The sequence below is a fragment of the Eutrigla gurnardus genome (assembly GCF_963514095.1).
Source record: "Eutrigla gurnardus genome assembly, chromosome: 11".
NCBI lineage: Eukaryota > Metazoa > Chordata > Actinopteri > Perciformes > Triglidae > Eutrigla > Eutrigla gurnardus.
The window spans coordinates 25,784,691-25,808,039 of record NC_139925.1 but is presented as its reverse complement, the minus strand read 5'-3'; the positions used below and the strand labels follow the sequence as shown (position 1 = coordinate 25,808,039).

The 23,349-nt window shown below is 43.5% G+C and overlaps 1 protein-coding gene across 1 annotated transcript in view; it reads left to right on the top strand.

Moving 5' to 3' along the window:
• Nucleotides 1–18,678, top strand: part of ttc27 (tetratricopeptide repeat domain 27) — a 64,452-nt gene extending 45,774 nt beyond the window's left edge. The window contains exons 14-21 of the mRNA XM_084021612.1: nucleotides 1,440–1,667; nucleotides 2,959–3,057; nucleotides 3,839–3,891; nucleotides 6,400–6,565; nucleotides 15,025–15,222; nucleotides 15,315–15,426; nucleotides 17,246–17,346; nucleotides 18,268–18,678. Of these exons, the coding sequence (XP_083877738.1) occupies nucleotides 1,440–1,667; nucleotides 2,959–3,057; nucleotides 3,839–3,891; nucleotides 6,400–6,565; nucleotides 15,025–15,222; nucleotides 15,315–15,426; nucleotides 17,246–17,346; nucleotides 18,268–18,393 (1,083 nt within the window). The 3' untranslated portion in view covers nucleotides 18,394–18,678. The remainder of the gene's footprint in view (nucleotides 1–1,439; nucleotides 1,668–2,958; nucleotides 3,058–3,838; nucleotides 3,892–6,399; nucleotides 6,566–15,024; nucleotides 15,223–15,314; nucleotides 15,427–17,245; nucleotides 17,347–18,267) is intronic.
• Nucleotides 18,679–23,349: the final 4,671 nt, after the last annotated feature.

The window sequence follows — 23,349 nt, the reverse complement described above, 5'->3', positions numbered from 1 at the left end:
CTACAAAAATTACATTAGGTTACAAAATCTGGAGAAATGTTATTGACTAATTATCTGCTACTAATCGCTAACATGCTGGCTATGGTTATGATTATGGTGAGCATTAGTGACGGATGGTGACTAACGGTGCCTCCATATGTGTCACCTGGCTCAAAATCAGTTATAACAAAATCATTTTTATCACATATTTGTAACACAATAAGTAGAATTAAAATAATTTGCACTGAAAATATCAACATTTGGACCTGAATCAATCAGGAACACTACTAAATACCAGCTGAAACAAGTGGTTTAAAGGTTTAGTTACTTTCTAAAAAACTTTTTTTGTTTTTGTTTTATGTATATGAACCTGTCACATAATTATCGCACATAATATCTTTGGAATATCTCTGTCGTGACCACTGTTAACCATCTTTTATGTTTTATGTTAGCATAGCCTAGCACCGATCAATCCAGACTCGATTCAGAAAACAGCATTTTAAAAGTAGTTAGCTTGATGTCTTGCAGACAGACCTAAGAAAGCATGACTTTCTACTGATCACCATCATTATGGAGTTATTTCAGCATCTTTTCATCTGGTTATTGATATTAAATCATGACTAAATAGTTTATTTTGGGTTCATCCAGCTGTAGTAAACCAGCCGATGTGTTTCTAACTAGATCTAGTGGATCCAGCTTGGTGAAATCCACTGAGCACCTCTGGATGATGTCATGAACCCTGACAGGATGGTGGGTCTGGGATTTCAACATGTACAAAGCAGCACTAGTGGTGATTTCAGCCCTGATGGATGAAACCTGGTTGGTGTCTATGGAACTCTACGACTCATCCAACCCAAGCGAATAAACACAAACACAAGGCACGCAAGTCAAGCGAGGCCAACATTGCCTTTGTGTTTGCATCAGAGTTGTGTAGTTGGCTTCAGAAGAGTGGAGTGTGTTGTTTCCAGGTGAGGTAGGACGCTCTTGGCCCAGAGACGGTTCAGCAGAGGAATGCATGGAAGACTCCTTTGGGGCTCAGAGGCCGCCAGCCTGTCAGTGGTTAGACCGCCACACAACGATGTTAATCAAGATACAGAGGTTGGGAAAGAGAAAACAATGTGTTCCACCCTCACTACAGTGTGAGCCTCAGCTCGTCCCCGAGCATGTAGTGGCTTGGTGAGGTGCAGCGAGTGCAAACGTCCACAGGTTATGTGACACTTACCTGTAACATCATCCCAACCCTTACTTTGTCTTTAAGCCAACTGTTGTGTTTACATCTCATCTTCATCCCAGTACTCTCTCTGATATATTCATCTTCTTTTTTTTACAGGTTTCACTTTATTCATTTCACTGCCTCCCGACTCTTTACATCGACCCCACCCATACTTCCTATGATTGTTTCCTTCTCCGTCTCCTCGGCCACTCTGACTTTCCCTTTCCTCTCCCGTCCATCTGCTCAGGCTGAGGAGATCGTTCGTCGTGAGTTGGAGAAAAAGGAGACGCCCAGTCTGTACTGCCTGCTGGGAGACGTACTGAGGGATCATCAGTGCTACGAGCGGGCGTGGGAGCTGTCGGGCCGCCGCAGCGCCAGGGCCATGCGCTCCAAAGCCCTGCTGCACCTCCGCAACAAGGAGTTCCAGCAGTGTGTTGACTGCTTCGAACAGTCGCTCAAAATCAACACCATGCAGGTACTATTAAGGCGTTTTACTACAAATGTTACAAATACAAAACTGAGAAACGTCTTTAATTTCAGGAACTGACACACTGAAACCCTTTTTTCTTTTATAATTCGTTATTACGAGAGACCTCATATTCCAGATGAATCCAGTAGTTTTCCTAGTTCAGCTGTCCTGCTGTGTCACAATGTAGTCCACTTTAAACAAATCAAACCCAACATGGACCAGAAAAGAGACTCAGTCCTGTTTCTGGTCACACTATAGCTCCTCCCTTCATCACTCAGCAGGTCAATGATATGTTTAATGTCGCTTCCACAACGCTGAGCTTTCTCTCCTCATTCTCTCTGAAATATCTAGTTGATATTCACGTGAAAACATCTCCTTCAAACGACTGAACTTCATGATAATGTGGTAATATTCAGCCAATACTGTTTGTCACTGAATAGAGCCTGACTGCATCCTTATTTATCTCAATGCAACCTCTATGAGGCCAAAGTGAACCTGGAGTGTGTTGAGGAGGTCCGAGTACGGTTAGTTTCAGACAGTCTTTTGGAGTTTTCACATATGAACCATAAATGCTGACTCATCATTCCAAGTTCATTTGGAGGGCTGAAAGGGACCAAGTGTTAAAAACACCCTTCTCAGTTGGACTCAGTTACTTGTAATGAATTACAACTCTATCAATTAAACAAGCACTGTATTTCCTTATAATTAAGACCAGACTACATTATATGTCCAAGCGCCTTGGCAATCATTGGAACATGACTTTTGCAAAATGACATGAGGACATGAGTCACACCAACACGTCCATCAGCATCCACTACCTTGTACGTTGTGTTTAGTACCAGTTAGGACATTTTTAAGATGCTTACTGTAAACTAAAATGGTGAACGTGGTCACCATTATACCTGCTAACCATGATACATGCTATGTCCACAGACGAGGCAGCAGTTTCCCACTTGGGTTGAGCAAGTCGATTTCACTCCGTCTTAAATGCCGCTTGGATGCATTAACACTTTGACACTTTTTAGTGGCTGATAGCGATCCGATCTGCTCAAGATGCATGAAATGACTCGATTCAAACGAGGCCACTGTGAGCACGTTAGCATGCTGACGTCAGCATTTTATCAAAGCAGAGTCGAGTGCAGCCTCACAGAGCTGCATTGCTGTGGACTCATGTTAGGATTTAAATAGCCTGCTAGTTTTGCTCACAAACGGGTTTTGGAATGTTTTTTTTAAATGTGTGTACTTCGCTGTAATGCATGGTCTCAATAGTTTGCCCCCCCCTTTTGTTTGTGTTTAGCTGGGTGTGTGGTTTTCCCTCGGCTGTGCCTACTTTGCCCTGGAGGGCTATGAGGGAGCTGCCAGGGCTTTCCAGAGGTGTGTGGGCCTGGAGCCAGACGTAAGGAGCTCCACACACGCTCACTTTCACTAACTTCACCATAACGTGCAGAAGGACAAGTTCATGCATGAGAGGATAGCAATCCCATCAGCCTCTCAGTTTACATGTAACCTCTGTTCCCTCACGATTCTGTTCTTCAGCACACACACGCATACTGAACATGCGCACATACACACACACACACACACACACACACACACACACACCATGCTGCAGAATCCATCACAACAGCAGCATATCTTCACACCACCACACCAGACTTTGACGGCCTCCAATTATGTGGATACTTGGAAACTTTCTCTCCTATTCTTCCACATGTTATTAATATATATATATATGTATATATATTTATTTTTTATTATTATTATTATTATTATTATTATTATTATTATTATTATTATTATTATTATATAGAGACTAAGTCCTGGCTTTAAGGTGAAACGCGTTGGTGAGGTACGTTGTGTGAGACCAGAGATGTAGTTCACTGAGCGGTTTCACACTCAACTTAATGACATGACCTGAAAACTACAACACTCTGAGACTTTCTGGACTTGAAACATTATCTTTTAAATTGACAAACATCACATGTGGAATTCATGGAACAATTCAGATATTTCTCTCATCTTGTTGACAACCACAGATATTTTTTTTCCAGTGGGAAGGGGCAGGACCTCTCTTATTATCATCATCATCATCATATTATCATTATTATTATTTTTGTCTAGTCTTCCTTACTATTCCCTTTCCTTTCCTTTCCTTCTTTACGACCTCGTCTTTCCAGAATGCAGAAGCATGGACCAACCTGTCTACAGCCTACATTCGCCTCCAAAAGAAGTAAGTATGAATACACTGCAGTTGTGTACACATTGTGATGGCAGGAAAACGTCGGAAACCTGTTTAAAGGGACGGTGTCTTAAGAAATAAAGATGTGTTGTTGTGCCGTAGGACCTTAGAATAGAAATGTAAAAAAAGATGATCTTCAGTTTTATAGAATACTGTCGTTGAATCAAAACGCAGCCTTTAAGCAGATTTACTGGACTGATGAAATCCTCCTGATTTCTGGTCTCTGCAGCTCATTTCATATCAGTTTATCACTCACAATGATAAATCAATGATGAATTAATAAACATAAAGTAGTAACATTCTCAGTAGGCCATTTTATAATGATAAATACCACTGATCAACATTAGCATGTTAGCAGAAGTAGCATGCAAACAGCTTAGCTAGCTAACGTTCTAGCAGCATTCATACAGTAATATTCTCTGTGATGTGACATTTAATTTCCACTATGACTGAACACAAACTTGGCTCAGCTTTGGAAGAATAGTTAAATAGAAGCAACAGCCTGACAGACACACCTCCTCCATTCTGGAGCCCCCCAGGGCGGTGTACCCAGCACCCTCCTGTTAAGGTGGTACACCCAGTAATGCTACCATCACATATTACAAACAACTTCATATAGAGAGGAAATCAACAATCTGGCAGAGAACAATCTACTACTACACAGCTGTATTTCTTAACTTAAGAAGGAGGAATTCTTGTGCCAAGTTCTTGTTAACTTTTCCAAACAAAACATACGGACTGGAAACATTACAAAGTATTATGGGATGTTCACATTCTATGACCAGAGAACTCTACAAACCACAATCACATCCCTTGTACCGTCTACCAGCATCATTGATAGTGGTGACAAGAGGTGCTGTACAGAGCCCAAAGATATTAAAGGGAAAAAAACCTCCCAGACAGTCTGTTCACCCTGCTGCATTCTGGGAAGAGATGCCCATGTATCGGCTGATGAAACAGCAGACTTCAGAGCAGCTTCTTTCCTCAGGCTGTTAGACTGCTTATCCTGAACCCTTCAATACGTAATATGGCCCTTTTATTGTGTGCGTTTTCTTTATGTAACAAAAATGGGAAAACAAACTTTTTGTTGTGCGACCTTGTTGTACAATGGCAATGAATTGGACCTTGATATCTGTGCTCACTGGCTGCAATCACTGCAAACATGCACACACTCGCATGCACATGAATACATCGGAGCATCTAGTCTGAGGTTTATTGAACCCACAAAACACCAGTGTCAAGATGCCACTGTGTAATCCTTCTCGTCAGAGGAAGCCATATCTGAGACCAATGGAAGGAAAAGACTCAAACGGGCAAAATAACACATACGTTGGAAGGATGCTGGCATGAGGAAAGTGTACAGACGGTTAAATCTAAGTTTGAGGCGTTGGGCTCATGCAGAGGAACTTCAGTGAGGTAGAATATGTAGCGAGATGCTGAGGTAGTGCTTGATGCCGTCTGGCGAGCATCTGTCACTGTGATGGCCTGATGGTACCTCGGTGTTGGGGAAGTGGGGTACTTGTCCAAAGTAAAAGGCATATTGAACAAAGAGATGCCACAACCCATGATGTGCCGTGTGAACAGCACTAGATCGGAACCAATTTCTTCCTCAAACAGGACAAAGACCCCAAACATTAGGCTGAAGTTATACTTCAGGAGGCTCGGTGAGAAGATTACCTCGCCAAACTGAAAGCTAGAATGCTGGAGGTCCCACGGCTCTAGTCTTCACAGGGATGTGTGAGCAGTCGGAGTGACATGTCTTCATATGTCTCTAGCTAGGGAGAGACGTGGTCTGGTTCTGGTAGCAGAGGTACTGAGTGAATCCTGAGTGTCTCTGAGCTTGTGTTTACAGGTTTACAGACTCATGTGCTTTCAGGCCTGAAATTGAAAAGCAAAGCAGGAAAGATTCTATTAATATCTGGTTAGCACCACTGCCACTTCAGCAGAAGCACCTTTTAACTCAACTCAACGTGTGTGTTTGTGTCTCACTGGCAACAGCTTTGTATCCTCTTCTTCTTCTATTCCTTCACCAAATGTTGAAATGACTACTGGTAACTACTATTTAGTGGATTTGACACTATGGGACGATAGCGAATTTACATTATCGGGATAATTGTAAATCACAGGTGAATTGAAAATATAAAATATAGATTATCATGGAAGATGAGTGAATAATAGGGTTAGTTAAAAATACAACTATTTTTTTTTAAGTATTTATCTTTTATTTATGCAGGGAGATTAGATCATCTTGTTTGGGATAATTTGAATGTTTTTCACAAAAAGGATGTTCTTAAAATATAGATGTCTTATACGTCACACAATCAAAATATTAAGTATATTTTCATGATTATCGGCATAATATCGAGAATCTAGAATAATTTTGGCCAGAAGAATCATGACACAAACTTTTCATATGGGCGCATGCCTATTTGACACTGCTAACTGATTTGGTCTTTCATTTTCTGTCTGTCTCTCCCCGTCTGCCCCCCTCACTGACAGGAACAAAGCCTTTCTTACCCTACAGGAAGCCCTGAAGTGTAACTATGAACAATGGCAGATCTGGGAGAACTTTATCGTCGTGAGCACCGACATCGGGGAGTTTGCTGAAGCCATCAAGGCCTACCATCGCCTGATGGACCTCAGGGAGAACTACAAGGACATCCAGGTAAAAGACGGGGACATTATACTTGACAGCATGTAGTGTAAGGAATGAATGTACCACACAGCTGGGACTTAATCAAGTCTGCAGATTTTTCTTCCCACCAAACAGCAGCTGATATTCTAATTTCCTTCTACTTTCATGAAATTGTACTTGTACTTGAAGTAATCTCTGAGTCCACACACAGGAATGGAGGTCTTTATTAAAGTGAAAAGACAAGGAAGGAGGAGGGACAGAGGAACACTGTTAAGATTAGGATTATTTGAGTTTGGAAAAAAGAAAATACATTTTTTACTGGAATTTTGGTTGATGCACTTGTGACCTCCACATTGTTGTGCTGGTTTTCAGTGGTCATGTGACTAGAACGTTAAAGAAATGGTGATGGTTGTTGTCGCAGCTCACCAGGAAGAGAACGGACGCAGCTTTCAGGGAGACGGATAGCTGGCTGGTTGATTAGCTGGGGAGTGAGAACCTCACTATGTGGCTGTTCACCAGCCTGCTGCTAAGCTCATTCTCTGTTATCAGTGTAGCAGCAAAGAATGGCAGAATCAGCCAGCAAGCCTGCTAGTCGGATGGACCTGGATGGTAAATGGACCTGTTTTTTTATAGTGCTTTTCGACCACTCAAGGGGTCAATTTGGTCTTCAGGGAAAAGTACACTTCAGCATGCAGACTGGAGGAGCCAGGAATCGAACCACCGATCCTCCAATCGGAGGACGCGTAGTCCTCTAGCAAGGTAGCTAGCTTGCTAATTCCACTGCTTTAATGTTGCTCTTATTACAGAAAATAACTGCAGTTTAACTAAGGGCTGGTCCCAGACAAGCCTGGCCAGCCCTAAGTATAATCCAAGAGGAATGTCTTTAGCCTCCTCTTAAATGTGGGGAGGGTGTCTGCCTACACGACTGGAACTGGGAGCATGGCCTGAGCACTGTGTCCTGGTTGGGTAAAAGGTACTACAAGCTCTGATCAAGATACGATGGTACCTGACCATGAAAGGCTTTGTAGGTAAAGAGGAGGAAGCTAATACAGGAGTATATCCTATTCAGTGTTTCCCCTACCATTGTACAGGCCTGGCGGGCCGCCAGGCCAAGGAGACCTGCCACCAGGCCAAAAAAAAAAAATCAATACGCCAAAAATAAGCTACCTATCAATTAATTCATAAATCAATAATCATTTACATTAGGAGCGGCTCCGGGCAGCACAGTAGACTTGCTCCGCAAGATGCGCGGCCGCAACAATCCTCGCCGCGCGCTCCCGCTACGTTCTTCTTCGTGTACTTTACACGCTTGATATTGTTCTGATGCCGTTCCGCCTCGTCAAACCACCACGATGTCGCTTTCTACTTTGGAAACACGGAAAGTTGACACTGTATTTTGACAAGCTGTTGCACTCTTTAGACTCGTGGTGTGAGCGGAACCGGACCGGTGCATTTATAAGAAAAATGCCGCTGTGTTTCTCCGTCCAAAATCCGCTTTCCTCGCGCTGCCTGCTCGCACAGATCCGCTCGTGCGCACATTCGCTGATGCAGGTCGAGTGTTTAATATAAATATATGCAGAGACGGCGCTCCTTCAAAACAACATCAAGCCATGCATGTGTAGTATTAGGACGTGATGACGTTTGTACAACCGGCTAACGGGCCAAAGCCCGTTTGGGCTGGAGCCGAGGCACGCTACTGATCGCGCCCTTAGGCAGCCTATGTTGATAAAATAAGGATTGTTTTTGATAAGCTGTGGAACTCTGAGTTAACCTATTTCTACCTGAATTTCTATGAACTATCAGGCTGTTGAGTAAACCCATAACTTATATTTTACTTGATAAAATAAGACATTATGCACTCATATGTCGTTGTAGTGTTTTACAGTATCTGTAGCTATTAATGTGATGCTCATCATTTTCCAGACATATTTTTCCGGCCCCTAATTTTGGATCATTTCCATCAACCGGCACCTTAATAAGTCACTCTCCCCTTGAATCCTTGAAAACCTTGAATACACTCTGGTTGAACAAAAATGTTGAATGCAAATATAATAATTGCAGAATTGCAGACTGCTTGCTGTGCCACCTGACTTAATCTAACTGCACCAATACACCATCCCACGCGTCACGTCTGTATAAGGTTTTCTCGGCGGGTACCACCGGGCCTGAAAAAAATTCTAGGGGAAACACTGCAATTTTTCTGCACCATTCTGGATCAACTGGAGAGATTTAAGAGATATATTGGAGCAGCCTGACAATAAACCAATCTTACCAACCAAGCATTATCTACTCAGAAAGACATCCTATGTCCTAGCTCATATTTCCATTTATGGGAATATCATCAAATAACTTTACATAAAGTTTCTTCCTTTTGGTTCATCGCTGTGTTGTCTGCCTTGTTTCAGGCAGCTTTTCACCCAGGTTTGTTCCAATGTTGTGCAGCCCAGTGACACAGAAGGGACTACTAGTGACCGTCGGGAGAATTACGGTCTATGACTATTTCTTATAATTAAAAATGACAATCCAAATGATGGTTAATAATAGATTATTACAGATTTTTATACAACCTTAACGTCAACATGATAACAAAGAAAGTCTTAAGCAACCGCTGATTCTGCCAAACAGCACTTATGTACGAGGTTTTTCTGTCTGAAAAAAGTAGAGTAAACTAACAGACTATACAGTTTGAAACATTCAGAGTATGTATTTATTTCAAAATGTTGATCTTTGACATCATTGTCTTTCTCTCTGTGTAGTGCAGCCTGAACTAAATATACGACTGCCTTCCTCAGTGAACCCAAACTCCTCACACCTCGCCTCAAAACGTCACATTAAAGTTGTCTTTCCTTTTTTACTCTTCTATTTTTGTATCCATCTCACACCTTTCAATTGTGTTTTGCATAAATAGTGGTGACACTGCCTGCTTTTAACTTCATATCCACAAAGGCCCATTTTTAGAAGCCTTCATCTATTTGATATTTCTCTTGGCCGTGGTTGTTTTTAGCCCCGGGCCCATGAGAACTGAGCAGCAGTGAAGTGAGACGATGACGGCGACCACCATGAATTCCTCTCCATGGAATGTATAGAGGGCTGGGGGCGGAAGTGCTTTGACTAGCTGATAGATTTCAAAGGAGCTGAGGGCTCAGCTTTATGCCTCATGGAGCTAAATGGGATACAAAAGAACGTTCCAGTCACACAGGCACTATACATAGAATCCCTTTGTTGGGATCTAAAAGTAAACTTCAAAACGAGCCCCATACAAAACTCTGGTTGGTCATTTGTATAATTTTCCTTTTTCTCAACAGAGTGGTTATTACTTTTCCATTTAATTTCACACTTAAACTGGATCCAGCAGGAATCTGAAGAAGTCACCCTATCATGTCCCTTATCCCCACAGTGATGGACAGCATTGGAGGCTATATTAGACATAGTGCTATTTATGGATTTAATCTCGCTCTCATCACAGGAAATGTCACATCATATTGACTGACATCACATCACTTTCCAGGGAGGCTTGAGCAGTGTGACACCCCGATAATTGGAGCACAACCTCCAGTCCCCCTTTTCCAAATGGGAACCAGCATCCTGGTTGCTTAGTATACAGATACGAGAAACGTACCGCCATACCCTTCTGTTAACAGTGGTACGATGCCCCATTTTATTAGCAACTTAACTTAACTTTAAGTGTGACCGTGTTTTAATCAGAGTTGATGTGTGAGCAGCTCTGCTGGAGGACTGAATGGATCCACAAGAGGACAGTTTGAACATCAAGTCCAGGGGCCTCATGTACTAAGAATTGCGTGGATTTCCTACTGAAAAATGGCGTACGCTAGAATCCAGAAACGGTCGTACGCACAAAAAAAATCAGATGTATCAAAGTGTGCGTACACATGGATCCAAGCACTTTTCCTTTGTACATCCCAATCAACGTGGAATTAAGCGCACATGTGGAAGTGCTAAACTCCTCCCTGTCCACGCCTCCATTTAAATATGCAAATGAATTTAAATAGGGCCTGCGCCGGGGATTCCCCTCTCTGCACCATCAGATCTACAAAATGAGTAAAGGGAAGAAGCGCAACTTCACCGAGTCTGAGCTGGAAACGCTCTTAAACAAAGTCGAGACTCGAAGACCAGTATTATTGTGTAGCCTCTCATCAGGCATAAACACAAAAAAAAAGAAATGTGAGTGGGAGCGTGTGTGTGAGGCAGTGAATACTGTGGGGTCGGAGCAGCGCACACTCCCTGAAATAAAAAGAAATGGTCCGACGTGAAGGTGGAGGTGAAGCGGAGGATTTCGGCCCACCGCCGAAGAGTGACCGCAACGGGCGGGGGGACAGGAGGATATCAATATATTATATATTATATTATTATATATATTAATGACTGCAGAAGTGCGCCGTGGCTACTGCAGTGTGACATTTCCAACTTTACGCACGCGTTTATCGACACAAATACTGAACACAAGGAGACAATAAAGGGCTTGTTAGATAGCTCTGCCGCTCTATTTTCACCAGGGAAAAACAAATGCACATATTTGAATGCACGTGCCCAAATGGGCATTGTGCTGGTTTACATTCGGGGCGCAATTAAACGGATACATTAACTCACGAGAAGCCACCCATCGCGCACCGTGCCAGCCTCCAGCCTGTTACCAACCATGCTATTAGTAAAAATGAACGAGTCATGCGTTGAACCAGGCCACCTTGCCACGATGTTGGTGAGCTGCATTTGCGCATCACATATTATTTGAACATTTATTGAATGAAAATGTTTCCTGTTGACAAAAACAAATTCATCCTGTGATGGCGCTTTTTGCAACATGTGTGCAGTCAATAGCTCCGATTACATTAGGGAAACCGGCTCTTGCTGCAAATTGCGCTTTAATGTTGGCCTGTTCAACAGCATTGTATGGGAATTTGATGTACCTGGATGACATTCTTATGATCCCGTCCCACACAGCTGGCATGGCTCGGCTCAGAGTGCACTGGCACACTCCTGACCGATCGGCCAGTTCCCTCTGGAAGGCTCCTGTTGCCAGAAACGAAACCCCAGAGTGGTCAGCACCTGTGTGGGCACGGACAACCCCTGGCTCCTGGCTGTGTTTCTTTCTAGGGCCGGCCGCAGCTCTGCGCACAGCTCCAGTAACACTGGCCTCGGCAACCTAAAACGACTCATGAGCCAGTTGTCGTCATTTGCTAACATATCCTCCCGTTTCTAAACACCCTCTCACGTCTGATGTTACCGTTTGCGATGTCTTCTAACAAGGCCAAGGCTGCCATTGTTAATGCCATTTTTTCATCACTTTGTGCATGCTTTTATATTCATCCATATGATTGCAAACACGTGTGTGTTAATTGTCCATTAATGTGTCTCTGATGTGCACATTACTCTGAGGACTAATTGTTTTCACATAATTAACAGTTTCCCAGCATCACCTCAGAGTGTCGCCAAAGGAACAATAGCTGTAGAAACGTGTGTACGCCAGCCATGAAGCTGCCGTGGGACACCGCACATTTCCACGCTCATTTCACTTTTGATACATCTGAACGTTGGTGTGGAAAATTACGTACGCCATGTTTTTGTGCGTACGCAACATTGATACATGAGGCCCCAGGTCCAGGATTTAGTGAGCAGAGCTAACTAGAAGGATGGAGGCAATAAAGGAAGTTCAAAGAATATTAAAGCAGAACACCGACCGGTCACTCTGAGCTGGTGTCTGGATCAGCAGAACTCCTTTCAATAAACAAGCAAAATAACAATGTGGCTCTAATTACTGACCAAATGTTCTGATAAAATGAGACTCAGCATCTTGTTTTAATCTCTCCTGTAACTCATCCAACACATAATCCACCAAAGAGCCGTGTTGAAGTCGTATTTTACTGTGTTCCTCAGACTGGACTGTATTTAGTCTGTTTATCCCTAATATGTATGAACAGTTGAAACCAGAGGTTTAAATACACCGTACACTGAAAAACATTATTTCAGTTTCATGAATGCCACAAAAACGAGAGCGAGAATATTTCAGAGAGTTTGTATTACTGTTTTCAAAGTCAGAAGTTTAGATACATTTCCTTAGTATTTGGTAGAATTGCCTTTAAACTGTATGATTTGAGACAAACGTTTTGGGCATCCATCCACAAGCTTCTCACAATAGTTTGCTGGAACACTGGCCCTTTCCTTCTGTCAGAACTGGTGTAACCCAGTCAGGTTTGTGGGCTGCCTCGCTCACACACACATTTTCAGATCTGCCCACAAATGTTCTATGGGATTGAGATCGGGGCTTTGTGATGGCCACTCCAAAACATTGACTTTGTTGTCCTCAAGCCACTTTTTAACTATTTAGGCAGTATGCTTAGGGCCATTGTCCATTTGGAAGACCCATTTTCACCCAAGCGTTTACTACCTGGCTGATGTCTTGAGATGTTGCTTCAATATTTACACATAATTTTCTTTCCTCATGATGCCGTCTATTTTATGAAGTGCACCAGTTCCTCCTGCAGAAAAACAGCCCCACAACATGATGCTTCCACCCCAATGCTTCACAGTCGGGATGGTGTTCTCAGGCTTGCAAGCTTCCCCCTTGTTCCTCCAAATGTAACGACGGTCATTATGGCCAAACAGTTCACTTGTTCACTAGTTTCATCAGACCACAGGACATGTCTCCAAAAATAGTTTGTCCCTGTGTGCAAACTTTAATCTGGCTTTTTTATGTTTATTTTGGAGTAATGGCTTCTTCTTCACTGAGTAGCCTTTCAGCCTTTCATGTCGGTACAGGACTCATTTCCCTGTGGATAATGACACTCTCTTACCAGCTTCAGCCAGCATCTTCACAAGGTCTTTAGCTTTTGTTCTGGGGTTGATTCACACGTTTTTTTACCAAAACATCTTCATCTCTGAGACACAGAACCTCCTTCCTGAGCGGTATGATGGCTGGACTTGTATTGGACTGGCTGGTGGTATTGTTTGAAGAGATGAATGTGGCACCTTCAAGCATCTGGAAATTGTACCCAAGGATGAATCAGACTTGTGTTCTCAGCCCTGCTGAAAGTCCTCAATGACATCTTGCTCTGTGTTGACTCTGGCTCTTGTGCTATTTTAGTCCTGCTTGACCTCAGTGCAGCGTTGGACACGATCGACCACAGCATCCTTTTACAACGCCTCTGGGATATAGTAGGGCTGCAGGGCCCTCATCCTATCTGTCAGATAGAACCTTTTCTGTTGAGCTGGGAAATTGCTCCTCTTCATCTTCAACATCAAGTGTGGTGTCCCACAAGGTTACATTTTAGGCCCTCTGTTATTTTCATTGTATATGCTTCCCCTGAGTTCAATTTGAGAGAAACAACATTCATTACCACTGTTATGCAGATGACGCACAACTGTACCTCCCCATTTCACCCACCAGCATTTGCACAATGGATAATCTGTTTGACTGCTTGGGTAAAAAATGTTTTGTAATTAAACAACAGCAAAAAAAGTTATCCTGTTTGGAGCACCAAGTGCCATTTCGGGATTAGGCAGAGCACTTGGCCCTCTAGCTGCCAACCTACTTCCGGTTGTAAAAAACCTGGGGGTTTGGCTGGAAAGCTCTCTTAATTTTAACAAACAGGTCAGCAGTGTTGTGAGTGAGAGTTTTTCTCATCTGAGAAATGTCACCAAGGTGAAATCAGTTTTATCACACAGCGGTCTAGAGAAAGTCATCCATGCTTTTATCACCGTTTTTTATCATTGTAATTCTCCATACTCAGTTTTAACACAATCCAGCATGAACAGATTGCAGCTGGTGCAATATGCAGCTGCACGACTTAACAGGTACCAAGAAAAGAGAACACTTCACCCCATCCTTGCTTATCTTCACTGGCTACCCGTTAATTTTAGAATTTTAGTTTTAGTTTTTAAAGCCCTACATGGTGTTGCACCATCTTACTGATCTGCTGACTCTCTACTTCACATCTAGGCCACTCAGGTCATCGTCTCAACACTCCATTCCCAACACACATTTTAAGACAAAAGGTGACACTGTTCTCTTATCTGTCATCACCCAGGCTCTGGAATAAAGCTGGTATAAAGTGTCATTAGAAAAAAATCATGTGGAAAGGAAAGCAGGTGTTTTGTCTTCATAGCTGATTTAAAACAGCTGATTTGACTTGACGTGTGTGTCGAGTTTCTTCAACACAACTCCATCATTAGTGGATAGCTGTGGCATAATTACTATAAACATTGGCGACAGTGATCATTTGCAGTCTTACGCCAACAGTGCAAGTGTTTGTGAAAATGAAAACCACATTTCCCATAAACGGTTGCTTTCCATCGTGCTGCTGCTTTTGTTTGTGTTGGGCGTGCTGAGCGGACTGTTTTAATGCGGCGTCATTAAAGGATTGCATCAAACCCACAACATGCCAACACACACAATGATGCAGAGACTTTAGGAATTGTGATTTCTCTTCGGAGACTGATCTGACATTGGCGTATGTATTGCTGGTATTTGGCAGATTTTGCAGATCCTGGTTCGAGCAGTTGTTGAAAACATGACGGACAGCCAGGGTGAGCAGGCACAGAGTCTACGGTCCAAACTGAAGGAGCTCCTGGGTCGGGTCAGTTCCCGCCACAGCAGTGACGCTGACGTATGGCTGCAGTACGCTCTGGTGTACGGAGGCGGCCACGGCCCCCAGCCAGACGACAACGAAAAGGTCCGGACCAATACTTCAAATGTTTTGTAGTCTGCTGAGCTTCCCGATAATATTAAGAAGACTGTATGACTGCAGCTGTTCTCCTCTTTCAGGCTCTACAGTTCTTGTCCAAGGCCCATCGCTGTAAGGTTCAGGCTGGCGGCTGGGACAAAGAACCCAGTCTCTTTAAGGAGGTGATCGAGAGAGCCGTCAATATGGGTGAAGGTGAGAGCACCACCATCTCCACACACACACACGCGCAATGCTTCATAACCATAATCCACAAAGGAATGGGTGACGTATAGATGACTCTTGTATACGGTCTATGGGACTAACCTGTTGACTACTAAGAGTAACAGTAGTATGAATAAAGAAGTATTACTCATAGTACCTCTACTTCTTGTAAGTTACTACTTGAATGAATCAGTATTTTAGTGTCTAGCAGCCAGTCATCCACCATCAGTCCAGGCTTCTCAGGGAGGTGAAAGGACGGAGGGATGATGGGGAGAACACAAATTTCATGACAGCAAGACGTGCTGATGAGCTGAATGAAACATCAGACAGGAGCTTGCGTGGAAAGTATAGAGAGAGTTTGCAAGAGAAAAGCTCTCTATCCAAAGAGGTGCAGATGCTCCAAGAACACTTTAGTAGGCATTACAACTGATTATTGGCACTTTCAGATAAAATAACATTGTCATTAAACATCGCTGCTCTCAGTATAAACTACTCACAAAACGTTAGGGATATTTGGCTTTCGGTGAAATCTATGGAAAATGTAAAGAGTTGATGCTACACTGATATTATATCATGAAAGTAGGGCATTTAAGTAGAAGCATGTCATGGTGATTTCCTCAAATCAAACAATTTATTTCAATAAATGCCAGCAACAGTGGTGGATATACCACAACAAATCATGTCAACGCTCAATTACTTGTCATGTGACGTCCACGTCTCTGCTTTCTGGGACTCTTCCAGTCTCTCTGTGTCTCCGTAGCAACCTGCTGATGACACTCTGTGACTCTCTAAGCTCAGTGGCCACTTCCCTCTGACAATTTTGAAGCCTCGCATGGCGGGGTGCTGTTAATCAACCGCCAAACCCAGACTCGTCCATCAGATTGCCAGATGGAGAAGCGTGATTCGTCACTCCAGAGAACGTCTCCACTGCTCTAGAGTCCAGTGGCGGCGTGCTTTACACCACTGCATCCAACGCTTTGCATTGCACTTGCTGATGTATGGCTTGGATACATCTGATCGCCATGGAAACCCATTCCATGAAGCTCTCTACACTGTTCTTGTGCTAATCTGGAGGCCACATGAAGTTTGGAGGTCTGTAGTGATTGACTCTGCAGGAAGTTGGTGACCTCTGTGCACTATGTGCCTCAGCATCCGCTGACCCCGCTCCATCATTTTACGTGGTCTACCACTTCTTGTTGAGTTGCTGTCGTTCCCAATCACTTCCACTTTGTTCTAATCCCACTAACAGTTGACTGTGGAATATTTAGGAGTGAGGACATTTCATGACTGGACTTGTTGCACAGGTGGCATCCTATCACAGTACCACGCTGGAATTCACTGAAAAAAACTTCAGAGAGCGACCCATTCTTTCACATGTTTGTAGAAACAGTCTGCATGGTGTTTGATTTTATACACCTGTGGCCATGGAAGTGATGGAACACCTGATTTAGATTATTTGGATGGGTGAGTGAATACTTTTGGCAATATAGTGTATGTACTGTATATACAATAGTACCAACATGTGTCAACTTTAGTCACCCGCTACAATATTAACTGTTACACCGGCCAACACCAGTCTGGACACAATGCGCTCTCCGTTGATGTTTGAGAGAGCTTTACCCCCAGACGAAGCGGGTACTCGAGTGTTGCTAAGCAACGCAACATTGTCATGCCAGGTGTATCACTCAAGAACCAAGGAAGTGCAGTGTTGTGTGTGTGAAGTTTTTTTTTTTTTCAAAAACTTCGTTAATAAAAGTTGATTTCAAAAATGAAAAAAAAATCTCTCTCTGGCTCTCTCTCTCTCTCTCAGTGACCATCAGCTGCTGTCAGAAGAAAAGTAACCCAGCAGAAGCTCTTCAGATGCTCTCCTCCACCCGCCTCAGCCTCAAGAGTCTGGCCACCAAAGCCAAGGTACCAAATCTCCAGCTCCTGAAACCAGATAGAGGATGATGGGAAAATACTGTTCTCTTATGGCCTGATAAAGATGCACATGCCACCATGTCAGCCAGTCTTTCCAGTTAGACTGGTGAGGTCTGCTGAACCTTCAAGTGAATGTCCATAAAGTGACCTTGTGAAGAGAATGAAAGACAGTTGTGACCATCAGAAATTCTGCTGAAGGTTTCAACCTTTTCAAACCAAACTTACTCTATCAGCTTAAACCAGTTACTGAAGTGTTAAACAAACCCAGCTCAATAGGAAGTGAGTCCGTTTGTCATTAATATCTAAATACAGAAGGTGTTCTATTCTCTTATATGTCTGATCGTAATTGTCTGCCTTTAGACCATAATGCTGAATACATAAGGTATTGAAGCCTGTTAGCCATTGAGAATACCAATGACACTTCTTACATACTGACTTCAGACAAAATAGAAAATATAATAAATAATAATTACTGCAATATGTATGTACAATGAGATGATCTTCATGACTGAAAGTCGAATTGTAGAGACACACTTGTCTTATGTTCGCAACATGAGAACATATCTGGCTAGATTGATTGAATTTTTTTTTTTTTTAACACCAAAAAAATCTGTTTCTATTCCACTGCTGTGGGCAGAATATGTACTCAGCAGCACATTTGCGTTGCAAACTATGGAATAGAAAGACTTTGTAAATGACCTCAAACACATCTTTGGCATCGCTGCTTTCCCAACATGAGACCCCGTCCCATAGAGATAACGTCTCCCTTAGAAAATAGTGTTCCCTCACTGCACCCAACCGTGACCTACAAACAAGCATGTCGAGGTTCCACGTCTGCCCCTCTGGACATCCCAATCACCCCGTTGATGAGTACAACCTGAATGGTTTCTCCTCTGTGTTACTCTCTTCCAGCAAATGCACACAGACGTGGCCTCGGGTCAGATCCACGGCGAGCTACAGGACGCCGTCGCCGCACTGGAGCGACTCATCGCGGAGCTGCAGGAGCTAAGCGGGAAGCTGCGTGAACAATCACAGTGAGCGAAAGCTCCCCGACAGCAAAGACTGATCAGAGACAACTTCTGTGTTGTTGAACGTCCTGAACCAAGAGTCTTCACCGTGATGACGGAGAATAACAAACTAGCAGGGAAGATCTAACGGTCTTTGTGTTCCTGATGTTTTTATATTTCTACAGCCATGTTGGAATGTTAACGATGACTGTAAAGCGTCGGTAAAACAGTAAAATATTTTAAATGGAAAATGCTTGCTTTCTTTTTTCCTGTTGCATTAGAACAAAACAATCATTTTTGTCATGAATTGAATTCATCACAAGCTGAGCATGGGGAACATCCTTCCACCCGCTTCCACTGGCCACGTTGACAGGTCGATGCCCTAACATGTTGTTGATCACATCACAAGCTGCTTGTCACTTTACTTTGAGTTAAATTTGTTTTTATCACAGAAGTCCAGCGTTGGCGGACTGTGTGAACTCAGCTTCCCTCTTTCATTTCTTCATCCTCCTTCTTGAAGGTGATGTGATATTTGTTCATATCCAAAAACCTGTTGATATCCAAGTCCTTCATAAAGATCTAAAAGTAGGCTGCTGAAACCTGAATATCAACATATCACACACGTCTTTCAGAATATCCAACCTATATGATGAGACATAAATGAGTGTGCATGTAAACTTAGTCAGTCTTCCTGTATCTTGCTGGAGGACTCAACCTTCTGACTCCCTGCTTGTTGATTGATGAAAACGGAACCAAATAACAGACATCAACCATCAGTGTGTATTCGTGTTCACTATTTGCTTACCAGCAGCTGCAAAGGTTGTTGTTGGTTTAACTTGCTGTAGTGTCATAGAACGTTAGTATTGTCTGTAGTTAAAGTGCAACAGATTTTATAGCAGTCCTGAGACTTCCAACCAGAGAGGTCAGTGAAACACGTGTTCAAGGTTAGATCCATCCATCCATCGTCTACCGCTTATCCTGTATTCAGGGTGGCAGGCAGGGACAGACGGGTAACCAGTCTATCACAGGGCCGACATGTAGAGACAGACAGGTAACCAGTCTATCACAGGGCCGACATGTAGAGACAGACAGGTAACCAGTCTCTCACAGGGCTGACATGTAGAGACAGACAGGTAACCAGTCTTTCACAGGGCTGACATGTAGAGACAGACAGGTAACCAGTCTATCACAGGGCTGACATGTAGAGACAGACAGGTAACCAGTCTATCACAGGGCTGACATGTAGAGACAGACAGGTAACCAGTCTATCACAGGGCCGACATGTAGAGACAGACAGGTAACCAGTCTCTCACAGGGCTGACATGTAGAGACAGACAGGTAACCAGCCTTTCACAGGGCTGACATGTAGAGACAGACAGGTAACCAGTCTATCACAGGGCTGACATGTAGAGACAGACGGGTAACCAGTAGGCCTGAAATGATTACTCAAGTAACTCGATTACAAAAAATGCTCAAGGCAAAAACTCTGCCTCAACCGGTACCAGGACAGGTGCTGGTGGGCCGAGCAGCCCCCCCCCCCTCCCTGCAGCGTCGGGCAGCCACAAACCGGAGCAGTGAGGAGTCAGAAATAATCGTAACATTAAACAGTGGTTATAAAATCACTTTGTCTTCGACTGCCTGAGAAACCCACAGCCAAGCCCTTCCTCCTCAGCCATCACACGGCGTCGATGACAACAGTAGTGTCTCAAATCAGTAAGTGTTAGGGGTAACGTTAGCTTACTTCGCCAAGGTAACCTACAAATTACTGTCTAGCTTTGTGTTGCTGAGAAATAATGTTCCGTAACGTAACAGCCTCCAGCCAAACTGAAGTTCTTGTTACCGGACAAGACGGTGTGACACCGTTTACGTTAGAGAGGGGGAAATTGAAGTGAAGTGAAGTGTCACCGGGCAGTGACCAAATTTGTGGTGAAGGAATTGAACCCCTTTTCTACTGTGGAAGCCCCGTGGTTCAGGTAATTACCGGTAGCTATAGCCCCGAAACGGGACGCTGTAACTTCCCAGCAGTTGGAACTTTTAATTTCAGATTTTGATACATGAAAAAGACCCCATTTTCATATCAAGGCCATGGGCCAAGGAATCCCAAAAAGTTGGTAGAGCTTGACGTGCACTACTGTAGGAGAACATGTTTATTTGGTATTTTTGTTATTCTATTTAAGTAATGCTATAATGTATTATTACAAATGGAAACAGTTACAAACTACAAACAAATACTTTTTTATAACCTACAGTGAATTTTCTTTGTTTAAATAGGTCTATACCTTTTTGCAAAGCCTAATTTGTTCATGTCTTATCAAATAAGTTACCATTAAAAATGGAAAAATGTCAACAATTGAATCAGTCGTTTGGTCTTTATTTTAAAGAACGTGTCATATTGGTTCTGGCACTTTTAGGAACTGGTACCTTTTCAAAGAATCAGTGTTGGCATGGCATTTCTGTAAAAAAAAAATGAAAAAAATATTGATTTCAGAACCGGTCACGAACCGGCATCGGTTTACCGGAATCAAAAAACAAACCGGAATCAAAATATTTAAAACAATACCCAACCCTAGCTGCAGCCCTAGTAACCTGTCCATCGCAGGGCTGACATGTTGTGATGTCACGAGAGGATACACGGCAAAGTTTGAATGTAATCAAGGATTTAATAATGTTCTTGGGGATTAACAGAAATGGTGTTTCAAATTCAAACTGTAAATAAGGTGCTCTTTAATGGTCATAAGGATAAATAATGTCTCTTCAGCCAACGGTGAAATCCCAACTCCGGTACGTATCCCCTCCATAAACAGTCTTCGAGTTCAACCCAGTCAAACAATGTTCCGTCAGTGGGGAGGGGAATTCAGCCTCCCGCCAAACTTCGGCTCTCACCACTGTTGTAGTCTACTCCCGGCAGCACTTCAATCCACAGGTAAGTATCTCAGTCTTCAGGTAGGTATTCCCGTGTTCAGGTAAGTGTTCCAACGGGTAACTTCCACACAGGAAACCCTTTTGGTCTGGCTGGTCCTCTGCAGAGGATACAACATTGAGCCTGTCTCCACCACCACCCTCTCGCACTCACTGCGTCTCTTACCCTCAAAAGCTCTCAGTCAATTAGTCATTGGTCAGCCTCAGGTGTGTTGGTGTGTGTTGAGGTGTAGAGTTCAGGGGCCTCATTTATAAAGCTTGCGTACGTACAAAACGGGGCTGGAAACGTGCGTACGCCACTTTCCACGCAAAGGTTGTGATCTATAAAAAACAAACTTGACGGGAAAGTGTGCCTACCCGTAAGCAAACCCTGAGGCATGCGTACCGGTACGCACATTCTGGAGACTGGAGGGGAATCGGCGATACAGATGTCAGATTGTAGGAAGTAAACGTGAGAACTATTATAGTTTTGATGACTCGCACACATTTAATTTCACTCCATATCATGTTAGATCCGCGTTATCATGAGGAACTCAACTTCATAAACACCTTCCTTTAAAATCCAACCCGTATCTTAAATCAAAAATAATTTCGAAATATTGAATCAGCGCTGTCACCACAGGAGGAGGAGACGGCCCGACTGCATGTAATACAGGATACAACAAATACCCTCCATTAGATCACTGTAGAACACAGCGGGAATAACTAAATATTCTCCTTATTTATGTGCATATGTCATCAACACACATACATACAGCCATTAAGCCATCGTATAATTGTTACACTTTATCCTCGTTTTTAAACCACCAGAGCGCAGAGGAAATGCGCTATAATGAGTGGCACGCTCGTGCGCGCTCAGTCGTGGAGCGTGGAGAGCGCAACTTTACCAAACTTCAGGAGGCAGAATCTACCACCCGGCAAAGGTGGTAGAGTCCCCAGCATGATGAGCCTCGGCCCCCTGCCCGACTGGAGGGGTATCAACAGGGCGCAAGAATCCGTGAGGATGTCATACTGCGTTTGTAAGATAAGGAAGACAACAATGTTCATTTTAAACGTATTATTTTATTAATCACATTGCGCGTTTGCCGTAGCTCATCTGCAACGTTGTTGATGGTGGTGATTGTGTCTCGTTGAAGTTGCAGGACGGCATCAGTGAGCGCCCGACCACTTAATGTGCCATGTGCCCAGAGTGCACTGCTGCTTTGCGCTGGACCCGGACACTGTGCCGAGGGCCCGTCACCGTCACCCTCCTCACCGTCACCCTCCTCACATCACCCTCCTCACCGTCACCCTCCTCTGAGCCCAACGCTGCAGACTCTGGAAGGACAGAAACGATTTAACGTTTTGTTTTATATATAATAAAAGTTTAAAATCTGTTTACCCTTATCCCTCTGGTCTCAGTCGCGTCTGTGTCTCCCTCCTTTTCAGACACAATCGCCTCAAAGTCACATCAAAATCAAACTTGGCTTGAACTCTCTGGGATGAGCAGATCTGTTGTAGGAGGCTTGCTGTTGCTGTTGGGCAGTTTCCATGTGTTCGCGCATCATGGGATAGATAATACATTTTATTTTCATAGGCGCCTTTCTGTCACTCAAGGTCACCTTACAGTAAATAAAAGACAATGTACAGTACACAATAGAATAAAATAAAATTGAAGTAATAAAATAAAATAAAATACAAAGAAGCCACAAAAGTACACAAGAGTAAAGTGAAGTATGGACAGGAAACTTGGTTAGAGGGAAAAGGCAATCTTAAACAGGTGTGTTTTGAGTCGGGACTTGAAATGTGAAAATGTACTGATGTTCCTTATTTCGGGTGGCAGAGAGTTCCAGAGCGGGGGAGCAGAGCGGCTGAAAGCTCTGCTCCCCATGGTGGTAAGACGGACCGGGGGGACAGTCAGCAGAATGGAGGAGGATGAACGGAGTGTGCGAGAGGGGATGGCAATATGGAGAAGATTGGAAAGATATGGGGGGGCAAGATTGTGAATGGCCTTGAATGTTAACAGGAGGATTTTGTAGTCAATGCGGGACTTGACTGGGAGCCAGTGGAGCTGCTGTAGGACGGGAGT